Raw genomic sequence first — 27762 nt, 5'->3', positions numbered from 1 at the left:
AATAATCAAGTTGCATGGTACAGTATGTATTTTTTTTTTTTTAATTAATTCCACTCACTGTTTTTAATTTAGAGATTAAGCTTTAGGGAACCAATGTTAAGAGACACAGAGGTATAGGAGAGTCCTCTGTTCCACAAGTGAAAAGTATATGAAAGACGGTACTTATGATATGAAGATAGGGTACACATGATTTGATAAAAATGCTGAGGGGGTACACGCGACAAAACAGATTGGGAACCACTGCCTTAAGGAACAGATACAGAATTACTCAATACTATTGACAACATATTGAAGTGTGTATGAAATCCATTGGACTCCGAACACAAAAATGAGGGAAGTTGTTTATTTCTTCTCCTTTTTGTATGTAACTACAGCTGGTTGCCACAGAGATTTGAATTAGCAAGAATGTGCTCTTTTTAGGTAATTAAATTTTCAAAAATGCTAATTATGCTGCACAGATAGCACATGTTTCAGCTTTTAGTCTCTGTATTCAGTACAAAGTCCACTTAACAATGTTGTAGGCCAATGATAAAACATGCTTTTTTTTCTTTTTTTGGTACAATATAAATATGTTCTACTCACAGGCTTGGTTCCTTTGTATTTTAATATCAGCCACTGCAAGTACAAATCTTTATTCAAAATCCAAAGTGTTTTTGTATTGCACAATGAACAAATGTACATATGCCTGTTATGGTGAATGGAGTTTATGAGTTAGTACGAGTTACACACTTCATCAAAAGCCCATATGCGAGTTGAGCACGTCAAAAAAAAAAAATCAGTCCTGCCAGTACATTATAAATGATGATTTATCATAGGATTTCAAGGTCTTTGATTGACAAACACTTCATTACCTCAGCCAATCAGCAGGCGTACACAGATAATCATGCATTTTTCCTTCAGGTAGTTGTTTTGTCTGGAGTTTCCTTAGATGTCACAAAAGTCTGATAACACAGAAATGAGGCCCAATGAAATATAAGCTTCTTCTGAAGCAGGTGTAGTTCATTAATACCATTGTATATATAAGGTATTCTTAAGTCGGGAAGGGGGGGGGGGGAATCACATTCTGAATTGTACTTCATCTTAATTTATTTAAATACCTAAAACATAAAAATAAAAGAAATGTATTAACAACAAACAAACAAAAAAAAAACAAAAGCTCAGATGATTCACCAATGTGCGGTGGTGAAGATAGAAAATTTGGCACTTTGCCTTTGCTGCTATTTCAACGATATGTTGGCAGAATCAAAACTAAAATAAAAATAAATAGCATAGGGCCTGGTACATTTCCTTCAAGCCTTAGATGCAACTATCACAGCTTCCTCCAACACGCATTTCAAACTCAAGATAAATGCTTAAGCTTTCAAAGCTTTTATATGAAACACTCTGGGATCAAAATGATACATTTGTTTTTACCTTCAAACAAATTGTGAGCACTCCATTACATATTTAGAGCCTCAATATTACCTGGTAAAAGTAATAATGTAAAGTAAAATAATATACTTCATTTCTGTACCCAAAGTCAATTCATTGAGTGAATATCCTAAAGTCGTTGGGTCACCTGTTCAGCCTGCTAACACAGGAAAGGAGAAATAAAGCTTTTGGGGGGAAAATGGGATTTCTTTAAACAGAATATCCAAACAAATGAAACAAATTTTCATCCTAAAGCCACTTGACATCCCATCTTTGCCACAAATGTTTAAATTCAATATAATGACTAATACTTTCCAGCTAGAATACAATTTGTTTTCTACTGGATTCAACTTGGTGACACGGGTGCCATCCCATGTTATGTAATGTGTCAGATTACATCTACAATGTGATGTTAAAGTAATGCTGACTGCGTAGGAAAGGAGGACAAATGAAGGCAGAGGGAGAGCTGAACTACAGGAGGCGGAACATCCAGGCACTGCTTCATTTGTTTTTCAGTAGGAGCTGGTTGCAGCCGTAGCAATTCTCTTCCCAATGTACACTCTGAGAAAGAAATACAGGAAATCAAATTAGGGGTGACAAACACATACAAAATATGCAGAAAAAACTGCTTACGACAAGTGGAAACATTTTTAACATGTAGTCAAAGGAAATCTACAAATCTGTCTTTTTGTGTTCATGTGTATTATTTATGTATGGGTATATTGTTCAGTTTGGCAAAATACTGACACAACATTGTACAGTTGGGAATATTGATGGAAATCTGAGTAAAATTTAAATGAATCCAGTAAAAAAAGCAGGATCATATATACAGTATATATATATATATATATATAAACGTTTTATTTACAGTATTTTTTAAAGAAACATTTACTTGACAACAGTATTGAACATATTATCAGTATCAACATATATTTAAAAAAACAGAAAAAAATGTATATTAAATTAAATGTAAAAATTTAAATAATAATAAAAAATATAATTTTTTAAAATAAAAGAAATACATTTTTAATTGTTCTTTTTCAAATTAAAACACACAATCTCAAAGAACTGTATTCTATACTTGTACTTTCTCAAATGTAAACATAGTTCAAATAAAATACAGCATAAACATTTCGATCACACTTTACTTGAAGTTTATAAACAAGGCTCCTTCTCACCGAAAAAGCCCTTCATAACCAGGCCCCTCCTACCTTACAGACCTGCTCCACCCCTACCACAGCCTCCGTTCCTCAGACAAAAACCTCCTCACTGTCCCCACCAGACTGTAAAAAGAATGGACCACGCATGCTCACAGGAAAGTGAAGCTTTTATGTTTAGAGCTCCCCCTGCTGACTGGCTGCAGTATAGGTCATAAACCCCGCCTCCTCAATGATAACAGATGGGATGTTGGTCAAACTGTAAAGTTGAAAAACTCTTCACATAATTTTTTTCCAAACCTAAACTCTGCTGTGATCATTAGTTATTATTACCCTACATTGTGTTCAAGTGCTCATTTTTCTGTGAAGTTTGTTTTAAATAAGTTATTTGAGGCTAAAAAACGGAATTTGACGTCATATATGACGATGATTGACAACCTCGGATCTTGCGTAGCTCTCTTTGTGAATAGCATAAGCAGTTACGTCGTGAAGGAAAACCGAAACTTTTTTGTTCAGTTTTTTCATCTTTTTTGTGCTACTAGTACTAGTACTAACCTCTATGATCTGATCATCTGAACAAGACGTTGGTAGAATTTCCTGTGGGAAAAATACATAAGTTCGTGGCAAAGCTGGGCTGCGTAACTCCTCAGGGCAATACGTTAAATGGGCGGGGCGTGTTACCAGGGCTCCTCCTGCCGAACTATACTGAGCAGACTCTGGCTCCAAATGACGTCAAATTTGCGAGATGGCAGCACCCCTAAGCGCTGTATTTTGGCTTCAGGAACGATGAGTGGGAACAGCTACAGTGCACGCCCACTGGTACCCAGGACCAAGCACAAAACCTGGGGGGCCCAAGCTTTCTCCATCTCTGCTCCCACCCTCTGGAACTCCCTCACAAGTCCACAACTGCACCGACCTCCAATCTTTCAAATTACTTCTCAAAACTCAGCTTTTAACCTTTAACCACTCATTTCTTTTTCCTGATTCATATTTTCTTTAGTTACTGTACTTGTTGTTTTTAAGTTGTAAAGTGTCTTTGAGTGTCTTTTAAATAAAACGTATTATTATTATTATTATTCTTATTAAGGCCGACATTATGCAGTCATTATCTGTCATTAGCATGAATAAAGTTCAAGTTGATATCAAAATAGGGTCACGACCCAAAAAAAAGTTGTGAACCACTGCATTAAATAGTGTGTCCACATAACATTTTACATTACGTCCATCTAAAAGTAATTTTTTTTTAGCATTTTAATGCTGCTTTTTCACATGTTGCAAAATCAAAAGATGAATCAAGATAACAATGTTACATTTTAATTTTAGATATTAAAAACATTTTGGACTACGCACTGACTACACACCTCCAATAATGTTGAGAAGAACTGTTATAATATTAACTATCATTTCACTCTTTCAGTATTTCTCAGTTTACCTTCTTCTACAGCCTGAGCACTGAAGATCTTGCTTTGCCACATTGTCAGTGGGCTGAGTACTTCCACATCACTCAAATAGAGCTCACAGCGATAAGGCTGAAAAAATCCTTCAAGCAGAATGTTTATCTGCAACTCATGCTCAGATTCACCTGCATCAGAGCATGAAAGGTAAACATTTCTAAAGTGAACTTCTCCAGAGCAAACTTTCATGTGCTTTCCATCATGTTATTTGTGAGCTGAGATCCTCTTGTGACGTTAACGCCGTTACATAGGGACTTGAAATAAATGTGGTTTCGTAAATAAGAAAATCTACAAATTAAATATATTTAAAGAAAGCCTAGAACAGTGGTTCCCAACCTTTTTTGTGTCTTGACCCAATTTTGATATCATACATTTCTGGCGACCTCCAGGGACATTTTTTTTTTCTAGAATTCGGTTTTGATCATGTTTATTAAAGTGTGTTACAAATACAGTGTAGCCAGGATTAGTGCACAAAGTATAGAATTGTATTGTGTATATGTGTTCATTTGAAAAAAGGATCATAATTAAAAACATTTAGAAATATAATTTTAATAGGTAATTTTTTTTTTCACCAATTCCTTGACATTTCAGGTGACCCTACATGGGGTCACGACCCAAAAGTTGAAAAAAAAAAAATGTATTTCCTTTATTTCATTTCCTTTTCATAAATTACAATAACACATTTTTTTCTAAACCTAAATTTTCTGTATGAAAAATGAAGAATGACAATTCTATTAAACAAAAAAATAATCGTTGGCAAACAATTTTAATAAAAATAATGTTAACAAAATAACAAGACGCATTAATTTATAAAGATGATCTAAATTGTTTAATTAACTTGTGTTTAGGGCTTTGCGGCAACCATCATAACAAACTGACAAACTGAATAAATAAAGTGTTAGGTTAAGTAGACACGAACAGTCTAAAGCTGACAGTCATAAATAAACTGTGCACAGGATAAAGAAAATGTGAAGGAATTGTAAAGAAACTAATCGTAGCTGCTGTATTTGTGACTTACCCAAGTCCCAAAGCCAGGATGTGTGAGATGAGTAAAGAAGGAATGAAAACTTTGAGAAACTCAGCAGAGAAGACTCCGCCTTTCTTCATGACACCACTCTTTCTCATACTAAGAGATACAGAGCGTCGAGGGTGCCTAAAATGAAACTCCCTGAGTAGAAAAGAAGCGATCATTAATATACCCTATACTATAACTTGATATAAAATTTGAGTCAGCAAGCAATGGATCTGCTTACTTTGGTGGAATGTTTTCGGGTCTGCTCGACCAATCAGCGACCCAGTCTACTTCTTTGTTCATCAGGATGTCTTCATCTCTCTCCTTTTCTAGACCATCTTCCTCTGACTGCAAAGCAACAGTGGATACTTAGAACTATTGAAGAAGTTTGAAACTCAGAGTAAAATATGCACAATTACCTGACTTCCCCTCAGGCTGGACATCTCCACATCAAACATAATCTGACCTTCATCCTGCTCTGGACTTGGTGGCCTGCGAGGACTAACTCACACAAATTAAGTTTAGTCAAATTAAAGACGGTGTTTGCAATTGCATACTAATGTACAACTCATACTAAGTCTGATGTCAAAATTAGTATGTAGTGCGTTCCAATTAGTATGGAAAGAGTGAGTACTCGAGAAATACCCTGATGTATACTATATCGGGACATTTTTTAAGTATGCACAGTGGGCACACTAGTCATACTAATCGCCCCACGATGCATTGTGAGCGAAACTTAAACTCATCCTGGGACCAGCTTCAAGCTAAAAGGCAAACACCCCTGTTTCAGAACAAAAGCATGTCTTCATGTTTTTCATTAGTTATTTAAGACTTTTATAATTGGCCACGGCTACTGATACAAAAACAAATGAATAGACTACCAGTCTATTCATACGGAGCACCTCTCATTGGCCAGTTTAGGTGACGTGAAAGGTGCACCACGTGACTTAAATTTCGGTCAGTTTTATTTTAGGTCATATTTACTTTTAGCTACCTCGCTAACCCTTTTTTTTAGCCCCAACCCTAACCATAACCCAGGATATACCCTAAATTTTATTTTTAAAGGTGGAATTTGCTATCTTAAAGAGGTTAAATTGAAAAAATATATATGTCAAAAGTGGGATTCAAACCCACGGCAGCGGAAGGAGGAATCCTTGAGTAAGGCGCCTTAGAGCACTCTGCCATCCTGACACGGTGAAAACACAGGCGCTTTACGCTTATGTCGAAATGGTCCAGAAAACTTACCCATAGTCTCGGGGGCTACTGATATGTTTCCGTATCAATAGACACTTCCGGTTAATTTCAAAACAAGAGCCCTATTTATAAAGGAAGTTTAGTCTGTTGCACAATGGCGGGTCTCAAAAAATCTCTGAAATGTCGGCATGAAATGTGTTTCCATGAGTTTTATGGATCCAGTGACCACATATTAATATTCTAATTGGTCACTTTCTCACTTAAAATGCTTTCAGAACTTTCAAAGGTGGCAAATTAACGGAAATATTTAGCTTCAGTGTGCTTCAGGTTTTTGTCGTTATATGTTCAAATTGCATCTTAGGAAACTTGTACTTCAGTGGGAACGGTCATCATCCTAATAGTATATCGTAGACAGTAAATGCTCATTGAGTGTCTAGTGTGTAGTACATTAGTATGCAATTTTAATCACAGCCAAAGACTTGTCAGAACAAAGGTGGTTTCTTTTCCTACCTCTCACAGGAGGAGTTACTTGGACTGGATTCATGTTGTGCATCCAGGAGGATCTTTTCCATGTCTCCATTGTGGATAGAAGAAGAAGACGGCACATGCTCTAGTCCCCCCATCAGGGATTCATCACCTTCAGGCACCACATCCAAGGTCTGCAGGGTTGCAGCATTTGCGTTCATTTGATCTGGAGCAGGTGACAGTGGAACATTGGGCAACCTTCCTTCAGAGCTTGTGTTGCCGTTCATCTCCAGCTCTACCCAAGAGCCTGACGGAGGACAAATAAAGGAGAGGAGAGGACAAAAGATAGAAATCACACCGCGTTTTTTTTTTTGTTTTTTTTTTGGTTTGTGCAAAACTGTTAATCGGCTGTATCTCAAATGAATTCCATGTGCAGAGCATGCAGGCTAGCATACAGGCTAGCATGCGTGTCTTTGTGCCACTGCCCCACTAAGCAACATGCACATTTTATCCAGACAGGAGGGAGTTATGTAATCGGGTTGGCACCTTGTGTTGTGTTATTCATCGCAACACAGTGTTCATTATCTTCTTCATCACAAAACACAAACATGGGATCCGTCCTTAAATATCCCATATACATATACATATACATACATATATATATATATATATATATATATATATATATATATATATATATATAGATCGGTCTTTACAGCTCGGCTACAGCAGTCTGTGCTCCTCTATAGTGAGGTCTTGCATAACTGAGACAATCTGCCCAGACATGTCGCTGACACCGCTGTGATGTGTTTATCGCAGGAGCAAACACTGTTGTTTACAAGTCTAGGCTTTTAACATTTCCATCCATGACTAAGAACACAAAGGGCTGAAATGTGGGCTGTTATTTGTGGTGTCCTGGCTGTGTTTATTTCTCCGTTATTTTACAGGCGATTATAGGAAAACATCCGATCTTTGTCTTCTAAAGGTGGTAAATCAAATTTTAAAAAAACATTGCAGGTGCGCAAAAAACTCGTAACTTAACTACACAGTAAGTGAAACACGCTTCGCAAACAAAGCTAACACATACATTTTTATTTAAAAATGGAGGTTTTCTGTCTTTTGTCCAAAACTTGTTATCATTTCGGTTTTAAGCCCGCCCAGGTCCAGCTGCACACGTCTGATTGGATGTCTACAAATCCATCAAACCTTTGTCACAATCCCATTGGCTCTTCTCCAGTGACGTCATATATTATCATTGTCTACCCCTCCCCGCCAAGGAGGAAATTTCCTCTCCGACATAACTTTTACAATAAAAACGTTATTTAAAAAAAAAAAAAAAAAACAGTGGTGAAAACAAGCGTGTTCACTAGAAGCCCACAGAGCACAGCTCTTACGGTAGAAAAAGGCGAAGCTGCGGGTCGTACGTACCGTGAAGCCCGGGGTCTTCGTTATTGTTTTGTGGAGCAGCAGCAGTAGACATGTTGTCTGCCCAGTTTTCACGTTCAACATGACACGCAAACATACACAGCCTGACATGTGCGCATGCGCTTAAACTGTCCCCGTGCAAGAAAAAACACCAGGCGAGCAGAGGATCAATTTTTTTCTCTTCTTTTTTTAATTTATTTATTTTTTAAAGCCATTTCATTTCCTACGGAAGAGGATTAGGGCCACAAGGTTTTTTTTTTTTTTTTTTTTTTTTTTTGGAGTTCTGACTTCAAAGTCCAAATCTGATAGTAACAAATATTTGCGTCATGGGAATTTATAAAAGTGAAATATGTATTTGCTGTCACAAGAGTATGTACAATGTGAACTATACAGACCTGAAAGGTTTTGGCTCTGTTAAGGCCAGTCTGTTATTCCAAAAATATATTTCTTGTTTAAAAAAAAAAAAAAAAACAATATAGTACAATAAAATAAGATGCATAGAGTCAGACTTGTAGATTTAGAAAATTCCAGTGTCCGTTTTAAAGACCTGCTGAATAAATTTGAACATTTAAATCTGACCAAACTGTTGATCTTTTACCTTCAGCTGCTGAGGCACAGCAGTCTGTCCACATTAATGGGGGGAAAGAGCTCTCTCTCTCTCTTTTTTTTTCTAAACTACTACTACTATATTCCTGTTTATATTCCCAATCTGGAAGTAGATGCATCTTTTCACTGTATTTACTGTAATTTGTATTCTTTTAGGGTGACAATTGAACATTCTGTCCAGGGACTGCAGATGAAAAATAGCTTTTTGGCTACTTCTGGTATATTTGCATTGTGATGCTCTGTCGATGTAGAAGAGAAATTAAAAGTTAGTCCTTGTTATTTAGAATAGCTAAAAAAAAAAAAACTAAAAAAAAAAAACAGCAAACCCACTGGTTGGTCTAATATTACACAGACACATCTAGAATCTGCTGACCTAAACTCACTCTTTATGGGGAAACCACATTTCACAAGTTTAACAACCCATAACAGGTTGAACAACACAACCACTCACTACCACCACCTTAGGAGGTGCTGAGCCAGTTTACAACCACCATTCCTCACCATCAGTTCTCTTTAGTTTTACTCTCTAAACTTCTTAGAGTATTTCAGCTGATGTTTGAAAATGAGCGCTTTTTTTCTGGCCGTGTTATTGTCAAAGATGGCTTTATTGTCATATCTCCTACATGTAAATGTAGAAATTCAAAATGACTATTATCTCATCCCCACACATTTACAAACACAACAATGTAGAATATATAAATCAAAAAGACAGGACAACAACAATACAAGTATTTACAATATTTACAGTGTTAGTTCCGGCCCAGACTGCTTTCTAAAGCCCTGTCAGGTCTCTCATATTGGACCATCTTTCTTTACAATTTGGACAAAACTTGGAGGTAGATTGCCACATCTGGTTCTACTTGAGGCTTTTATCTCATGCCTGTGTGGGAATGTTGTAGATTACATGAAATGTAATCTACAACATTATTAAATGCCACAGGAATAAAGTTAAATTCAAGAGTAGAGGTGTCCCGATCCGATATCAGCCTGAAAACACATCAAATTCAAATTTATGATTTTTTTTTTTTCAAATTCATTTTTTATTTATTTCAATCAATTGTAGAATACTGTAGATATTATGTTGAAGGTTAAAATATATGTAACCAATAGGTTAATAATAAATGGGTCAGTTTTTCTCATCCCTACTGTTGCTGACTATTGTTTTCTGAGTATCATCACTTGATCAAGCCTTTCCTAACATTCCACACTATAAAATAAGTAATAATTTTTATATTAAAGAAAAAAAAGTAATCAAAGTATGTATGATTAATGCTGATATCAGATCAATATCGGTATCGGCCAATACTCAAGGCTGCAATATCGGTATATCAGACATGAAAAAGTTGTATCGGGACATCCCTATTCAATAGTTTGACTGTAATAAATGTACAGCCAGTGAATATGGAAGAACACTTATCTCAGAGTCGGTGTACAGTATATTATTAAGAATCAATTTATCTAAATAACAATATATACAACCATACATTAAGGATGATTGTGATGAGTTTGAGATGAACGGAGCAGCTGGAAAGTCCTCTTTGTATGCCAAACATGTGCAAAGAAGGTAAATAGTGATTATTCATCACTTATTAGTCGAGTGTGACTGAGAGAAAGTTGTAATACAAGAATTCAACTATGAAACAGCTTTATTATTGTTTAAAGCTTCACAATGAACCACATATAGCACCCTGCCTACCCTAAAAACAAAATCATCAATAATTTACAAAATTAAGTCCTTTTTTGTTGCAACTCTTGTAATGTAATTAAATATGCATTTAATGCTGTGCCAAGTAGAAACACTTTACAACAATCACTTTGACAACCTGTATTTTTTAATGAAGAGGATTGCAGACAGTGAAGGAAATCTTACAGAAACAATATAAGTAAAAAAAATTAAATAAAATAAAAAGATCCATGATGGACCTGTAAAAAAGGCCATTGTGAAAAGCTGCTTCCTTGAAGGTGCAAAATCTTGATCACATTTTATTCCCCTGAGCAGGATCTTAAGTGATCACCTGATTTACTTTTAATGCTGTAAGAAAGGCAACGGGGTTACTTTAAACATTAATAGTTATTTTAAAAGGCAGGTGAAACTAATTTTCACAATGTTTTTGAAATAAAACTGGAAAATGTAACCAGAAACAAATTTAAAAGTGAAAATAACAGCATTAAAATACTCTTGAAAGGGAAAAAAAAATGTATTAAATTGGGGGAAAAACATCAACTTAAAGCCCTGAGAAAGACAGTAAAGCCTCAACGGTATAGTGTCATCACATTAAGATAGTTGGTTATTTTGCTGATTTAAAAACAAATTTTCACAGATGTGATCCAGAGGCTTAAAACGATTCAAGGCCTTAATTAAAAGGCTTAAAGTGGAACCAAGTAGAAAAACCTGTGTTGGAACCAAACGGCTGCCTCAGGGAAAGAACAGAGTTGTCAACAATTGTACTGAGCTGCAAAACAAATAGGGACACTGTAGTTTACTTGTATAAGCCAAATATCATTAAAAAACTGTTTAGTTGGGGGCATGTATATTGTTCTTTCATCAATTATAATCATAAAGTTGTGTTTTCCATAGAGAAATTAGCAAAAAACATTGTTTTCCAGTCTCCCTTTTTAGATAAACAGTTAAAATGTCTCCCCCTGTGGGTCTGTTCTTCACAGTGAGCAAAATGTGACTTAAAAAAAAAAGAAACATTGCGCCATAGCAGAACATTAACCCAGACATTGAATCATCCAAATGGCCTCATTGAATGTTACTTCAACCATGGATTAAAGCTTGTAGTGCTCATCTCTACAGAGGTCAGGACACCTGAACATTGTTTTCTTTGACTCCCACATCCAAAATGACACACTTACTTTTACAAAAAAAACACTTAACTTAAAAAAAAAAAAACCTCATGTGAGTTAGAAAGAAAGAAAAAGATTGAACTAGAAAATGATACCAGATATTAAGGTTAGCTCCCACCAACAGAAAGTACAGTGATCAGACTTTATTCATTGTATGAGTTTATACAAAAATAAAGAAACCAGTGGCTATTTATCAATCTATTAAGAGTACAAAGACCTGAAATTAAAATCTTAACAAGCCTTCAGAAATGAAACCACCACTCCTACCCAGCAGGGTGTGAGTGAGCTCAACCCAAATGCTACTGATGACGAGAGAAAAGGCAAGGCTGCGTCTTTGGGTTCCTACTTGCATAAAGGATTTAATCCTGAGCTTTTGATGGGTGTCAAGTGTGCAACAGTAACTACTAGTCAGGAGCACCTCGTCTGCAAAGCAGCTAATAAAGTTTTTTTTTTTTAAAAAAAGAAAGCAGTCTTCATAGAACATTGCACTTTGGCATGATTAACTCCCAAAACCCAGAACATACATTAACATTATCGTTCACATTTGTTCTGTTTATCAATTACAATGAAATACACCACAAAAAGCATAGATGTTTTAAAGACGGCATTCAATGCTAAAATAGCTGACGTGGGATGCTTTTAAGAAGATGCAGGAACTAAGTTACAGATTCCCTCCAATGTTCATTCCACCCTTCATGCCAGTTTTTCTAGGAGTTAAAACAATTAAGATGATCGAACACACAACCTGCTACACCAAGCAGCTCCAGACAGGGTTAAAACAAATGAAATGTTTTGGCCAATATCTACAATTTTATGAGTGAAGGAGTAAAAGTCCAGTTGTTAAAACATTTACATTATTTAAGTAAATTCAAGAAAATTATAGTTGACGCAAGCAAGATTATTGGATTTGAGTTTTAAACTTGTCATTAATAATTAACTGTAACACACGGTAGATGAATACTATTGTAGCGAATTAGCTTCAGCATGAGAAAACACAAATTAATTCTTTAACAGACACTGCGCACATCGAAAGGATGGTACTTTGGCAACTCAAACAACGCAAAGTGTCATGTTTTAGTGAAACAAAGTGTCAAGAAAACTTAAAGCTCCTGAAATAATTCATTTTAACCAGTGACTGGAAAACCTCAACCTTTTGCTATTAGATTAAATCAATGATGGCACAAAAAATATGGAATAAGCAATTTGTGTTCATTAAACACACAGTTTCCCATTTATTTGGGGATGGAGATGAGTGGTATTTATGTGTGCGAGTGTGTCGATGACTGGAGTGCTTCTTGGCAAGTAAAACCAAAACACTAAATCTTTGAGATGTTTATGTTTAAAACAAGTAGAAAATGACTTTGTGGTAGCTTGACTTTACAAAGCCTAATTACAAACTGCATTGACTGACCAGAACTTAAAGGATTTAGTTAGAACAAAAAAACAACCCAGCAGCGTTTGTTTCTAATAGTGTATCAATCAGAGGTGAAACAGAACCTAGTTTAGCTGGTCATTGAAAATGTACAGGTTGTTGATGGTGGCCACAGCGATAATGTTGTCCAGAGGATGCCAAGCAGTGTGAAGGATCTTCTTGTTAAAGTCCAGACTGTCTACACCGATCTCGTCCTTTTTGCGCTTCCCACCTGTGCTTACATTGCAGGGTCTCAGCACCGACTGCGGCTGGATGTTTTCCCGCGATGCCTCCAGAGTCACATCCTGCCCGGAGCCTCGGTCCAACATTCTGAAGAAGTTGTTGTAAGAACCAGTCATGACGACGCTATGTAGAAAAAATATGAGAGATATCAATTTAAAACAAAGCATGATGCAGACTTTAAATATGATGACATAATGAGGTCCTATAGAGGGAGCAACAACTACACGTGAGGCAAAGGGAAGACAATAGTGTGTCCTCAAACTAGGGCTGGGCAATATATTGAAATTCAAGATATATTGAGGTAGCTGTTTTGGCAATATAGAAAATACCAATATTGCCTATATCAATATATATGTTTTTATAGCTTATTTTGTTTTAAAATACTTGTTTTAGGAGTCGCTGCTTTCACTACTTCTCAGAACAGCATGAAAAGCACAGTTGGATGGATTTCTGAGACCTTCCCCTAAACATACACACTAATGCTGCGTTCACACCAAATGTGTTTCGGGCGCTAGTTGGACGCTTGAGCTCATTGAATCAGACGCTTGTCACTGAGCGTCGAAGACCCTATGGAGGCGCGTCCAAACAAGTTGGGAAAAAAGCGCGTTTAGGGGAGGGGCTTCTCTGTTGCCGGTGGTGTTCATACAATGGATGATATTGTGGCGATCAGTTACGTTAATAATTCACCCAGTGACTGTGAAGTGGTGTGGAACATTATTGTGTTGAGAAGGCAGTGTTTCTGATCGAATATTTTGGTGTGACTCAGTGTGTGCACTGTGATGTTAGAGGGCTATAGAGAAGTGAATGGAGAATAAAGTTTGGAGTTCCTTGCCGACTCCCGTTCATCGGCTCTACATTATTGAGAGAGTGGTTGGCATCGCCGCCGTTTCTGGATTCACCAGAGCTGCGTTCAGACGAGAGTCGCTTTCAGCACTACTACCGTCTCTCCCGTCACTGTTAGGGAAAGCTCCTGATTGGTCGACGCACCGCGATATGCCCCAAAAGTTCAACAATCCCAACTCTAGCGTCAGCCGCACGTCAAAAGCTTGACATCTCAAAATGCCAAATTGCCCAGCCCTACCTCAAACAAGGTGCAACTTTAACTTTCAGTTTGTCTCAATGTATGAAAATCTGATTGCTAATTGCCATTACCTCCACTAAAATATAACAGAGCTTTTGTAAGACATTGATTTAAAGCTGTTTTTTCTTCTTACAATCCAGCATTTTAAACTTTTGAATTCCCTTCCTACAAAGACATTTGTACAACTTTTGTAGCTCCTTCAGCAGAACCCCTCTGAGTCATCAAAAAAGGCACATATTTATGTCACTCATGCTGTGTGCTGAGAGGACACAGTAACTACAGCATGTTATAGGTCCATAGTCTCTGAGTTAAAGTCTCAGCCCAAAACTTCTGAGCAACATACATATTACACACCTGTGTGTGGTTGTATTTATGCTAAACTGCAATAGTAAGAACTACCAACATGTGCTTACCTGTCATTTCCACTCCAACAGCACTCAAACTTGTCAAAGATGCAGTCGTTCTCATAAAGTGAACACAGTTTACTCCTGAGATATTCATGCACCTGTCAACAAAAACAATGATCAATGTTTTCCCTCTTTGGTGCTACACATGCCGGATTTGGGTTGCTTGAGTTCAGCACATCTTGTGTAATAATTTCTCTTCTCGCACTCATGATGAACAAACCTGATATGTTTCTACAGGTCGTGTCTCCATGTTGAGATCCCAAATCTTGACTGACAGATAGTCCCGAGTCATCATGTAGCGCCCTGTGTGGCTGAACTTCACATCAGAAATGGAAGAGATGATTTCTGAGAAGAAGGAACGATAGTTTGGATCCTCGGGTTCCTCAAAGACTGAAAGAAAACAAAAACAAAAGTGTTACAGTACCGTGATGACCACTGAGAAAATGACAGGATGTAGTTGGAATCCATGGCATTTATAATGAACAAATGTTTATTCCAGTTTAAACGCATACAGGTCATACCAAACATAACTTAATGTGAATTTGTTTTACTTTTGGTGTGTTGGTCGCACAGCGCTGCTGCTCTCATATCACACAGACGGACTGCGCCCTTGCTACTGCTGTACACAAAAGTGTTGCACTGGTTTGGGTGAAACTCAGATGCTGTGATCACTTCTGTCAAATCCTCCATGTTGGCTGGTTTAATGTCGACAATATCTGAAGAGGTGAGGTTAAGGCAAGATGCCTTTATAGAAAGTTCAACAACTATTCCTGTCTTTTCCATACTCATGGCACGTTCACACCAAACATGTCCAAAGCGTCAGGTTTACATAGACAATATATGTTGGATGCGCTTCTAGGAGCGTCGAGGGGTCCCGCTGCGCGTTTTGCGATTTCAAGCTTTTGACGCGAGTCCGGCACCTCAAATGCGGCCGACGCTAGAGTCGGAATTGTTCAACTTTTGGGGCATATTGCAGCACGTCAACCAATCAGGAGCTTTCCTCAACTGTGAGGAATTCAGAATAATGAAAAAAAAACAGTAACTGGAGACAGATGGACAGGCGCTCTTCTGCTGAAATAGAGTGCCTGTAGTTGGTGTCCTGCTAGAAGGTGCAAGCGCCGATACGGGTCAGCAAGTTGTGAAACTGGACCCGGGAGAGACGGAAGTAGCGCTGAAAGCGACTCCAAAGCGAGTCCAAAGCGTCTTCGACGCTGGTGACAAGCGTCTGATTCAATAAGAACAAGCGTCCAACTAGGAGCATGAGGCACGATTTTAAAGCCCAAAACGCATTTGGTGTGAATGCAGCATTAGACATGTCAGGGAAAATAGATTTGTAAAATTTGGTGCCTGTAAAATAGTAAAACAAAGATATTTCTTATTTCTAACAATGTCAATCAACCTTTTGTGAGCCAGACAGTAAGAAAATTTTTGCTAAAACAAGATCCACAATATGTCAACAGTGAAAACAGGCACAGACACTGCTGTCTAACTCTTTGGTCGCTTTCTTCGAGGTCAAAGGATACTGAAGCTGTGATCGGTGATCTCCAGGTGCCAGAGGTTGATGCGCAGGTCGTCTGCAGACAGGTACGTCTCACAGTCACTGTTGACAGATATTGAGTTGATGTGGTAGGTGTGAGCATTTGAAAACACTCGTCTAGGGCTTGCCTCAACCATCAAGTCTGTAGGCCTGAACACTGGAACCTGTGAAAAGGTGGGTTAAATTTTTTAATGCGATCAGCCTTCTTTGACACCTGCTTTTGTGAGTATTCTAAGACTACAAAGGGCACAAAACAGGATAGACAGAGACTGACACACTTCACTAAAATTGCAGAGAAAAGCCCTTTAAGGACCATCAGCTTGGAAACTGGATCATTCTTGTGATGGTAGCATTGCTAACCTCCACACTATTGTTTTACCTCAGCAACTTGTATTTGCTCAAGAAATACAGCAGTCTTTGGCTTTATTTGAACCTATGAATGTCAACTTCAGTAAATACTTTTTTCCACAAAGCAAAAGAACTTTAACGTCAATGTTTATGTTTAGAAGTATTTGAGTCCAATTATCCAAAGTGCAAAACGTTTGATGGATTTCACCATCCTTTCAACCAAAACTTTCTGCCTAATGTCACATTTTGATTTAAAGAGTCCACCAGAACAGAAACAGCCAGAATTAAGTACTTGACAGCCTATTGTATTGTATTATAATTGTATTTTTCCCTTTTTGTTATTTTTGTATGCGTGTTTAATTTTATGGATATTTTTGCTCTTTTGCACCACTTTTGTGGTGTAAATCTCTGTAAAATAAGTTTGAACAAGACCTGAGTCTTGATATGTTTGTTCGTATAAAACAAATATTCAAAAAAAGAGAATAAAGTACTTGAAGGACTGTAAAAAAAAATTTAAAAAAGTTTGCCTTGGTTTTCAAATCTTAAAATCTAAAAATACATTTAAGAAAATACTTAAACATAACTTCACTATTATTATGAACCTAAACATTTCTTCTTCTGTGCAGTTTTACGGCGGCAATAAATAGAAATATTTCTATTATTCATTATCAATTAAGTGTGACATTTCAGGAGTCTGTCCCAAACACTACAAAAAGAAAAAAACCTATGAATTTCATTTTAATTTGGAAAACGTAATAATTAAATGTTGGGTGAAGCTTAAGAATAAAAAATAAAAGAAAAAAGAAAATAAAGTCAGCAATCCTTTGGGAAATTAAATCAATTTACTTTAGTTGTTGAAATAATATAAAACAAAAGCCAATTAACAACTAACATATATGGCTTCATCCCAGCTTTGAAACCAATTCATTAGTAAAAAAAAAAAAGGCAACTTATACATACACGTAACGCCGTAATAGAGTAGGGATCTTTGTATCGTCCATTCTCCTCCTTTAAATTGTAGCCCTCTGGTCTCTTATCGCGTTCACTAATTTTCCATAGCTTTATCGTTTTGTCTGAAGGAAAGAAGAACAACTTATATGAAAACTTCATAAACTATATTTCTAAAAATTCAGACACATCATCACAGATCATTAACTAAACATCTTCAAGAAAGACAGTTTGGAGAATACAGTCACAGTTACTGTAGATTACGCACCGTTTGTAGATAAAAGGAAATGTGCAGCATTTTTTTGGGGCAACCATCGAATTTTGTTGATCTTCTCCTCAATTTCAAGACTTTTCAGGTAATCAAACTCTGGCTCGTGACTCTGAAAGGTGCTGTAGACATTGTATTCAGCTCTGCACTGAGGCTGATTCCCACTCTGGGCGAGGAGAAGCGGCACGTTACATTTCAGGTGAAGAACACAGAAAAGTCCCAGAAATGGTGGTGGTGCACAGACATCATCACTGGTGGTGATGATGGTTTACAGCAGATTGTGCACATCTTTAGTCAGATGCGGTATCAAAACTTACCTCTGGTTCCTGCTGAAAAATGACGATCCGTCCTCCCTTGTCTCCAGTGGCGAGTAGCTCCCCCGAATGATTGAATTCAACAGTGGATATAATGTCCGCTGTAAATAGGAGGGAAAGGTTTTTTTTGTGAAAGGTCTTCGCCTTCATTTCTGAGTCAAAAGCCATCTTTGATCTCATTGCTAATACATTATAGAATATTTTTATCTCAATACAATACACTTTATATGTAAAGTATTAACATTCATTTGCTCAAAAAAAACAAGATGTAGAGTAAAAGAAAATAAATGTAAAGTGATTTTTCAAATTTGAAGTAAGAAAATGAGTGTGATAGGTGAACAGCCAATTAGAAGTCATCTCTGTGTGACATGTGACAGTTGTTGGGTTGTTGATCGTCTGTGATAGAACACTAAAGGTGTGATGATTTATCATGCAACAATATCTGGCAATAATAAAGCGTCACAAGTTGTATTGCAATATCATAAGGAACTGTAAGAGATATAGTCAACGCCCAAAGGTCTCAATTACTTCCTGAAAATGCCTATATATAATATCTAAGCTAATGTTCTTGAAAAAAGAAAATGTCCATATCTTAAATCTGAGCTGTGTAGGCTCTTCTAGTTTGATGTCTTTAAAAAAAGTTGTTGTGCAAATGTCATGCATATTCTTTTTAAGAATAAAATTACATGTTTTAGGACATTGTCGTCAATTGACTAAAAACTGTTTTTACCACCTGAGAAATATCTCTAAAGTGAGGCATCTTTTATCAAAATCAGATCTGGAACTGGTCATACACGCATTTATATCATCTCGTATTGACTACTGTAATTCTGTTTTTACTTGTTTTAATAAGTCGACCCTAAACAGACTCCAGATCATTCAGAACGCTGCTGCCAGACTTTTAACTGGTGCTTCTAGAACATCCCACATCACCCCCATTCTTGCTACTCTGCACTGGCTTCCAGTTAAGTTTCGCATAGAATATAAAATATTAGTTCTCACGTTCCGAGCATTACATGGTCAGGCCCCTAAATATATCTCGGACTTGTTGTGCCCCTTCTCATCAGGGCGATGCCTTCGGTCTTCAGGTCAGGGTCTCCTAAAGACCCCAAAAACTAAATTTAAGACCAGAGGAGACCTGGTGTTCCAGGCTGTAGCTCCCAGACTCTGGAATAACCTGCACCAGTCTCTCAGGGAGCTCAACTGTGTGGACACTTTTAAAAAACTGCTGAAAACTACACTTTACAGTAAAGCTTTTAGTTACTGGATTTTAATTTTTATTTATCCTTTAATGTTGCTGTTCTTATGATATTTATGCACTCTTGTTTTATTATTCTATTGTGTTGCACTTGTACTTTTACCACAACTCTGTACAGCACTTTGTGATTTTATCTGCAAAAAGCGCTTTATAAATAAACTACTTACTTACTTACTTGTGCACAAGTGAACATACTTGATTTTAGTGTTTGAAGGTTTTTATTTATGTTTAAAGAATATATTTTATGTTTTTGTACAAAAAATAAATGACTTTTTGGTTGATAAATAATCGTTTGAATGATCGTGATTTCAAAGTAATCGTGATTATTACTTTTCCTATAATCGAGCAGCCCTAATACATAGTACATCAAAAACTCTTTCTCTGCAAATACACTACATTCACAGTAAGGAAGAACTTTTTGACACAAATACACACACGCACCAACAATCAATCCCTCCCTACAGGCTGGCACTATTCTGAGCTGCTGCTCAGCCTAATACAGACTACACTGTTGTTCAACTCCTAACAGCACACAGAGCCTGGCACAACCCATCTGTGAAAACATGACATTACACTGGAGAAGTCAGTGTTTCTTAGTAGAAGCCAATGGTTTCCTGCTATGGTGATGAACTTTCAGCTTTTGCAATGACACGAGGAGAAACTCACATTTATACTTGTACTAGATCTGAGCTTACTATAAACAACCATGAGGACCTTTACACACAAACGTGTTCCCTGTGTACTGTAATCATGTTGTCAGAGCTGCAGTTTTCACCTTGTACATCTTCATGAGCGCTTTATTGTCCTATCTATACCATAGAAGTAGCCAGATAAATTATATATAGTAAATAAATATAGGATTTCCTCCTTGTGGTTATAAGCAGGAACCAAAATAAGACAAAGACCATCACACCTCCAGGAGGTTTATCAGTGCTGATTAAGGTCAATTACATCACATTCATTAATAACATTGTTTAACTCATGGTTTCAGTGCAAAAGTTTGTTTGGATTGTGATGATGTCACAGCATCAGAAAAGGGCTGAGTGATGTTTGAAAAGCAATGTACTATTGTCTTTGTTACATGATCTACACTAGATGTTGTAACTCTTTACTCTCAGGATGTACCAATGACTCATTGATAAATATGCAGTTGATCCAGAATTCTGCTGGAACAATACCAACCAGTACAAGCAAGAAAGAGTATATTTCTTAATTATTGGCTTCCCTTAATGGACTTCCTGTTTAAAATCCTTTTGTTTGCATTCAAAACTCGTCAATATATCTTAAATACATTTTAGTGCCTGATTCTAGGTTTAAACAAGCTCCAAGCAGTGGCTCACAGAAACTCTTAAACATCTCATAATAAATGTATTAACCTGTCACTGTAAATGTGGTCAACCGATAGCTTTGTCCACAGTTTAATAGTGTTGTTCTGATACTAATTTTTTTTTTGTCCCGAAACCGATACCCAGTTGCTTGCTATCGTCCGATACTGATACATACCGATATACCGCAGTGTTTAAAAAAAGATATGACCTGTTTGTCTTCTAATTCTTAAGAGCTGCATACTCACTTGGTTTTATTGTAAAAATGACAAAAAAAACTAATTTTAATACATTATATAATACATTACAAAAAAAATGTACAGATATTTTATATTTATAATACATTATGACATGTGTATATCTTGTTTAGTAACTTAAGAATAACAGTAATATCATAAAATGTGTATTTTGTACAGTTCTTCTGAAACAGAAATTAAACAAATTAACATTTGTTGAAAAAGTTTTTTCAGAGATATTAAAGTGAATGGTTGGAATGATGCAAGATGAGCTACAAAAAAATAAATAAAAATAAAAAGTTATGTGCTCTAGTGGAGGGAGGAAAGATTGTTAATGTAAACTCAAGAACAAGAATTGACAAAGTAGAGGAGAAATATTGTGTGGGGAGGAGTTCAATTTTGGTATCAAGCTAAATATATATTTTTATGCAGTATTGAACGAGTATGGCCAACATTTGCTTAGGATCTTTAATGAATGCTAAAGCTAATTTGGTCTGACAAGCCACTAGTTGGTTTCTGTCGTTATTGTAAACCCAAAGATTCTTTCATTTCTGTTGATTAGACAGTGTTGAGTTTACAGACATGTATTAACATATTTTTCGGACTATAAGGCGCACTTAAAATCCTTTAATTTTCTCAAAAATCGACAGTGCACCTTATAATCAGGTAACTACTGTGCTTCAACATACTGAACTGAAAAAGTGAGTGTATTGTTCTGTATTTTATGTGTTAAACCTGAACAATGTTGAGAGTTATTGTTAATGAGTTGAATAAAGTTTGACTTATCAGACTATTTTATTCTGCTTAATGAGTCTTAATAATAATAACAAACTGGTGCGCCTTATAGTCCGGTGCGCCTTATGTATGAAAATAGACCCAGTCAGACCCATTCATTGATAGTGCGCCTTATAATCCGGTGCACCTTATAGTCCGAAAAATACGGTAACCCATTAAATGCTGCAAGGACACTGGGATGTTGTTGTCTGCTTTACCTCTGTCAACCATGTAATAGCATAGCTTTTCAGTGAGCTGAAAACATTTCTGATTAGGGGTGTATTAATATAACTTTTTCACTTCCGATACAATACGGATATTGCAGCCTTGAGTACTGGCCGATATAAATATTGATCAGATATCAGCACGAACCACTTACTTTCATTACTTATTTTGTAGTGTGGAATGTTAAAAAAGGTTTGATCAAGTGATATTATTTAAACAGAACAATAGGAAACAACAGTATATAAGAGAAAAACTGCTACTATTTGTTACATAAATGTTAACTTTAAACATTCTATACATTATTCTACAGTTGAATAAAATAAATAAATTAGGACCATGAAAAATAATTTAAATACATCTAATAAAAATAATTGTTTTATAAAGTGAAAAATAACTATTAGTTTAACTTAATACACTGAACAAAAATATAAACCCAACACTTTTGTTTTTGCTCCCATTTTTCATGAGCTGAACACAAAGATCTAAAACATTTTCTATATACACAAAAGACTTATTATTATTAATTCAGGACTTGGCACCTGCACACAGTGCCAAAGCTACCAGTACCTGGTTTAAGGACCATGGTATCCCTGTTCTTGACAAAGCAAACTCGCCTGACCTTAACCCTAAAGGAAAACTATTGGGATGTGAGACACCAGACCCAACAATGCAGAAGAGCTGAAGGCCACTTTCAGAGCAACCTGGGCTCTCATAACACCTGAGCAGTGCCACAGACTGATCGACTCCATACCGCGCCGCATTGCTGCAGTAATTCAGGCAAAAGGAGCCCCAACTAAGTATTGAATGCTGTACATGTTCATACTTTTCAGTTGGCCAACATTTCTAGAAATCTATTTTTATATCAGTCTTAAGTAATATTCTAATTTTCTGAGATACTGAATTTGGAATTTTCATTAGTTAGTTATAATCATCAAAATTAAAATAATTAACATTTGAAATGTATTAAATAGAATAATTAAAAATATATTAAAAGACCATGAAAAATAACCTCAATAAATCGAATAAATACAAATTATGTATCGGAGATATTCGATGCAGACCGATATAAACCCATAATCGCTTTTTTTGCTAATATTGAACTGATATACAATATCAATATCAAATTGGGACAACCTTTTTTCTGATAAGTAAGGGAATACCAACATGAAACAAACTTGTCACCAAAAGACAAAAATAAAAGCCGATTAAAAATCTGATTAACAAAATGAACAGTTTTCCATTAAGCACTTTTGTATCCGATTATGACATGCACGTTCCTGCAGACATAGAATACTTTCACTATAGAACAGCTAGGACAGACTCATGTCAGCTCTACAGCTTAATTTATTCATTACATTACTGGACAAATTTTTACCTGTACACAGACTTTTTTCCGATCCATCGATAAAAACTTGTGGCACAACTTATTTGAAATTCATCAAAAGGTGAAAATTACAACTCTAAAATGAGCAAAACATCAGAAATAAATAAATTATAGGTCTAAATCCAAGGTTTTATTGTTGGACCTCACCAGACACAGGAAAGGATTTAGAGAAGCCTGCCGACACAACTCACTAAGAACTGAAATAAAGGGTGGTAAAATAGTTGCATCCCTAAATCATTTAGTGACGCAGTTTCCTCACCTGCTGCGCGGAATTCATTAAGATTGCAGCAATGATTAGTGCACGTGCAGAACTGGTGCCGACCGCCACTATTTAAATGAGCATTTTGTACATGTTGCGTTGAACATGGAGGGTGAACATGAGTGCATGGAAGTGAAAATAAAAATTTGAAGCAGCAGAATTGGAGGTGTTAGTAGAGGAAACTAATAAAAACAATGAATGAATTACAACAGATAGATATTCTTTATTCTTCCCGCATTGGAGAATTGTGTTTGCGAGACAGTGACCTGCGGAAGAGAGAAAAAAATACACGTCCAGCTTACGCGCACACACGCACGCACCCTGCTTGTCAGTTGTACTACTTTCTAGTACTAAAACTATCACCGCCAACAGTTCCAGATTTCATGAATTGCATTGCTCCCCCTGCATAAATGTATTTGCATTTCCTCCACCCATATTTTTGCTCCCCCTGGGGGATCTGCCTACTATGCATATTCATTAGGGGGAAAAAGCGCTAAATGGATTGAGGGCGCAAGGGGAAGCGCAGCAGCGGCGCACCCCTGATCCCCTGGGTTTTGTACTTATTATTTTAATAACATTAAACCTTTAGTGAATCCGCCCCTCTGAGCATGTGGCTCCTTCACGTGTTTTGATTTGGTCAGCACGTGTAAATGTCGAACAGATAGACTTCACTGCAGCCTGTGTAGAACTGGTTCCCTTTATTAAACAGTTCTTGTAAATCTTTTAAACTGAACGTCCATCTGTACCGTCTCTTACTTTCACTTGCGGCGTATCTGTGACGCGTTCAATGTCCACTCCTATTTTCCACACACTGTAATCTCTGTTCCAATAATGCCACTGCAGCGTGACAAACAGTATTTTACTTATTTACTTCGGGATACGCAGTGGTTCATCCTCTTACTTTGGTAACAGCAGACCGGGATCAATTGATGGAGATTAACTCATGGAGATTGTTATATATGGAAAATAAGGATTGACTGTGTGGATGCATCACAGATGTGTTTTATGGTGAAGGCAGAGACGTGCCGATACGAAAGACTGACCGAGAACTGTTCAGTGTGGACCGGCCCATCCTGTTTTCCCTACAGAGTGTTGGTCCTAAAGGCTGATAAACGGTGATCAAAGCGTGTCAGACTGTGATCCCGCTAAATGAAAAAGCTGAAAGACGTTGCATTTGCTGTTTCGTTTTAGAAGCAGTTCGTTAATTGATACTTTACTACAAGTTGGAGCTCAGATTGAATGAACATGTATCAGAGTCTCTACCTGACCATCACACCAAGTGTGCCAAAGTTAAAAGTAATGGCAACAGACACAAGATGAAATGTCTCCCATTAATCAGCAGTGTAGTTTATTTAAACAGATTACCATTATGATATCTTGAAATCTTAATATTTTTGTTTTGCAAAAGATTCTACAGAAGGCTGCCGGTATTATGTTTTAATTTAGTCTGTTCGTTTTTTTAACCCATGAAAACAGCAATACATTTATTTGGTCATTTTTTAAGAAGAAATGGTTTCCTTAACCCCTGTAGATATTGTTTTGTTTCGTTTATGTCCAATGACGTGTAGCTTGACTAAATATAATAAATGGGCCTTTCACTCGAGACTCGAAACAAGGGACAAAAAAAAGAATAGGAAACACTTCTAAGGCAGTGGTTCCCAACCTTTTTTTGTCAGATGTTTCTTCTCTTCATATCATAAGTACACCCTCCACAATTTCACATGTATCGGCGAGATCTCCCAAACTCCTTCCTGTGTGTCGAATATGGGTTTCCTGCACTGGTCCAGGGCTAGGTTAGCACGCATTTATCCAGATGTGGACCCAACTTGTGGAAAGTGTAGTAGCGCACCTGGTACATTGATTCACATGACCTTCATTGGTCAATTTTTGGTAGTTAGTTTTTAACACAATCTCAGAGGTCCTGCATCACCAAATTCCGCCAGACCCAACCTGTGGTATTTTTGGTGTATCCCCGGATCTTAACTTGTGAAAAGACAATCTCAGAGTGCTACATTTCTCATTACTGCTGGCCAGATGAGCTATATTGCTCAAATGGAAAGATTCCATGGCCAATTCATATTCACAGTGGATAAAAGATGTAACGTCCTGTATAAATAGGAAAAAATTAGATACACAGTACGCGGATCTGAAAATAAATTTTATAAATGATGGCGCCCGTTTCTGGATTACTTTGAGAGACCTACAACTACAGCATCTGAGTAGCCCGCTGATATATATATGTATATATATATATATATCATCTTTAATGTGATTAAATAAGATCTTCTTTGTAAAATATAGCTAATAACTAATTATTGTCTCCGAATGTCAGAAGTGTGATTAAATGGCCTTATACAGTAGTGGTTCCTCTTGTCTTGTGTACCCCTTGAGCCTTTTTGTCATACCATAAGTACCCCCTCACTCATACGTGTTCATGATTCTCCAAAAGTAGAACATAACACAACTGAATATTCAATGCAAGTTATTATTATTCAGGTATTATCTTCTTATTTAACTCAAATTAAACATAAAATGATTTTTATTGCCTTCAAGGCAATGAAAATTAAATATAATATTATAGTAAATGTCTGTATCATTAATACTAATATATTATGATTATGTTATTAAAGAAAAATAATAAAATTGAAATTAGAAAAAATAAGAATAAATAAAAATAATAATGTAAATAAATAAATATAAAACAAATAATTAACCTGCCTGTGTTATATATAACTTTTATGACATTTACCACAAAAGGAGCATCTTTGAATATGTCCACTTTAAACAGGCATTTACACTTTAAAAACAAGTCATTGCGCACACGGTACCATTTTATTGACGGACTTATGAAATGACAGAATATTTTTTATTATCTTGAAAATAAATAATTTTTCTACAATGTGCTCGCTTACCCCTGGTTGGGAAACACTGCTCTACAGCATAATTTATTATTTTTTTGAATAATTTACAAGAAAGGACAATACTTTATTGAGCAATATTATTGCTAGTTTGTGGTAAATGTGACCAGTGGTTGGGAACCACTAATCTAAAGGTAAAAACAACTCCCTTATAGTTTGTTTTTTTTTCATGACATTTTGACAGGATTGAGAAAGCCCACGTCACTGTTTATATGCCCACCCCTCCGTGTCACGTGGTGAGCACTCTGTAGTTTACGACCTGAAAACTTGTCTCGAAAATAACTATGGATTTGACGGCGACGGCACGAGGAGACATTCATTTCCGGATGCCTTTAGCAGTGGCAAAAAAAAAAAAAAAAAAAAAAAAAAACGCGGTTGGCCAATGTCGATAGTAAACTTACCTTCTGCAACATCATCATCTACAGCTCCTTTGACCTGAGAGAAGCACCACTGCACACCACTGCTCTCACCACACGGACCTGCGCGCACACACACACATAAACACGTGTGATTCTCCTACATATCAATGAAGGAAGAGAACAAGCATCTCTGCAAGTTACTAGCTTCCCAGTTAGCATAAGTAAGTCGGTTCACCACAACCACAGGATAGAGACAACAGAAGACTGCTAAACTACACCCGCACTACATTAGCAGTGCGCTGAGCCTTTACCTGCCATACTGGCCGTACAGACAGGATTCTGTGAGGCCCAGGAGCCGAGCAGAGCCGACCCGGGCGGGTAGTAGAGGAATGAGACCGGGAGAGGTGCTTCTGATCCGGACAAACTGTTCTGAAGTCCTCGGTGTTCGTGCGCAGAGGGAGTCTGGGACAGGATTTCAAAGTAAAAGTGTAGAGCGCTGCAGTGCGGAAGTGCAGCTCGGTTTGCTTCACTTTAAAGTTGAGTCCAACACCACCTCCCTCTCCTCATGCCTCTCCCTGGTGCTCAGACCGGGGCTTCAAAATGGCGCAACGAGGGCGGCGGTTCATTGCACACATAGAGCCGGTATGGTGACAGTGAAACTAAAGTCCAGAAAAAGCGTCATTTTCTTACCTATAAACACGAAACTAAATTTTAAAATTAAATATTTGTGCACAGTTCTTTTTTAAAAGGCCACACTTGTGTGTTTGTTCTCTAAAGTAAAAAAAAATGCAGCACAAAGTTTAGTTCAGAGATTTTAAGTATGTTTTTTTCTCTCCAATTATTTATAATAATTAAAAATCACCACAGCAAGTCATAATTATGTGCTAGTAAAGT

At 36.8% G+C, this 27762-nt stretch overlaps 2 protein-coding genes across 3 annotated transcripts; both read right to left on the bottom strand.

The window, feature by feature from the left end:
• Positions 1 to 616: 616 nt before the first annotated feature.
• bnip3la (BCL2 interacting protein 3 like a) lies at positions 617 to 8265 on the bottom strand. Of its 2 annotated transcripts, none has more exons than XM_028458007.1 (6): positions 8121 to 8265; positions 6738 to 6999; positions 5453 to 5534; positions 5275 to 5381; positions 5040 to 5189; positions 617 to 1971 (listed from the first exon to the last, which is right to left on the bottom strand). In XM_028458007.1, the coding sequence occupies exons 1-6, from the start codon at positions 8212 to 8214 to the stop codon at positions 1923 to 1925; spliced, it is 744 nt and encodes a 247-aa protein (XP_028313808.1). In that variant the 5' UTR covers positions 8215 to 8265; the 3' UTR covers positions 617 to 1922. The 2 variants fall into 2 exon arrangements, with proteins under 2 accessions (XP_028313808.1, XP_028313809.1); XM_028458008.1 differs by having other exon boundaries at positions 5453 to 5525.
• A 2272-nt stretch (positions 8266 to 10537) lies between these two features.
• Positions 10538 to 27475, bottom strand: ppp2r2aa (protein phosphatase 2, regulatory subunit B, alpha a). The gene is made up of 10 exons (XM_028457673.1): positions 27180 to 27475; positions 26911 to 26988; positions 18134 to 18231; positions 17817 to 17982; positions 17561 to 17673; positions 16239 to 16416; positions 15267 to 15431; positions 14936 to 15105; positions 14722 to 14813; positions 10538 to 13350 (listed from the first exon to the last, which is right to left on the bottom strand). The coding sequence occupies exons 1-10, from the start codon at positions 27184 to 27186 to the stop codon at positions 13071 to 13073; spliced, it is 1347 nt and encodes a 448-aa protein (XP_028313474.1). The 5' UTR covers positions 27187 to 27475; the 3' UTR covers positions 10538 to 13070.
• Between the last annotated feature and the right edge of the window lie 287 nt (positions 27476 to 27762).

The sequence above is a fragment of the Gouania willdenowi genome, chromosome 9 (genome assembly GCF_900634775.1).
Source record: "Gouania willdenowi chromosome 9, fGouWil2.1, whole genome shotgun sequence".
NCBI lineage: Eukaryota > Metazoa > Chordata > Actinopteri > Blenniiformes > Gobiesocidae > Gouania > Gouania willdenowi.
The sequence above is the reverse complement of the archived record's forward strand: the minus strand, read 5'-3'. Positions and strand labels throughout refer to the sequence as shown.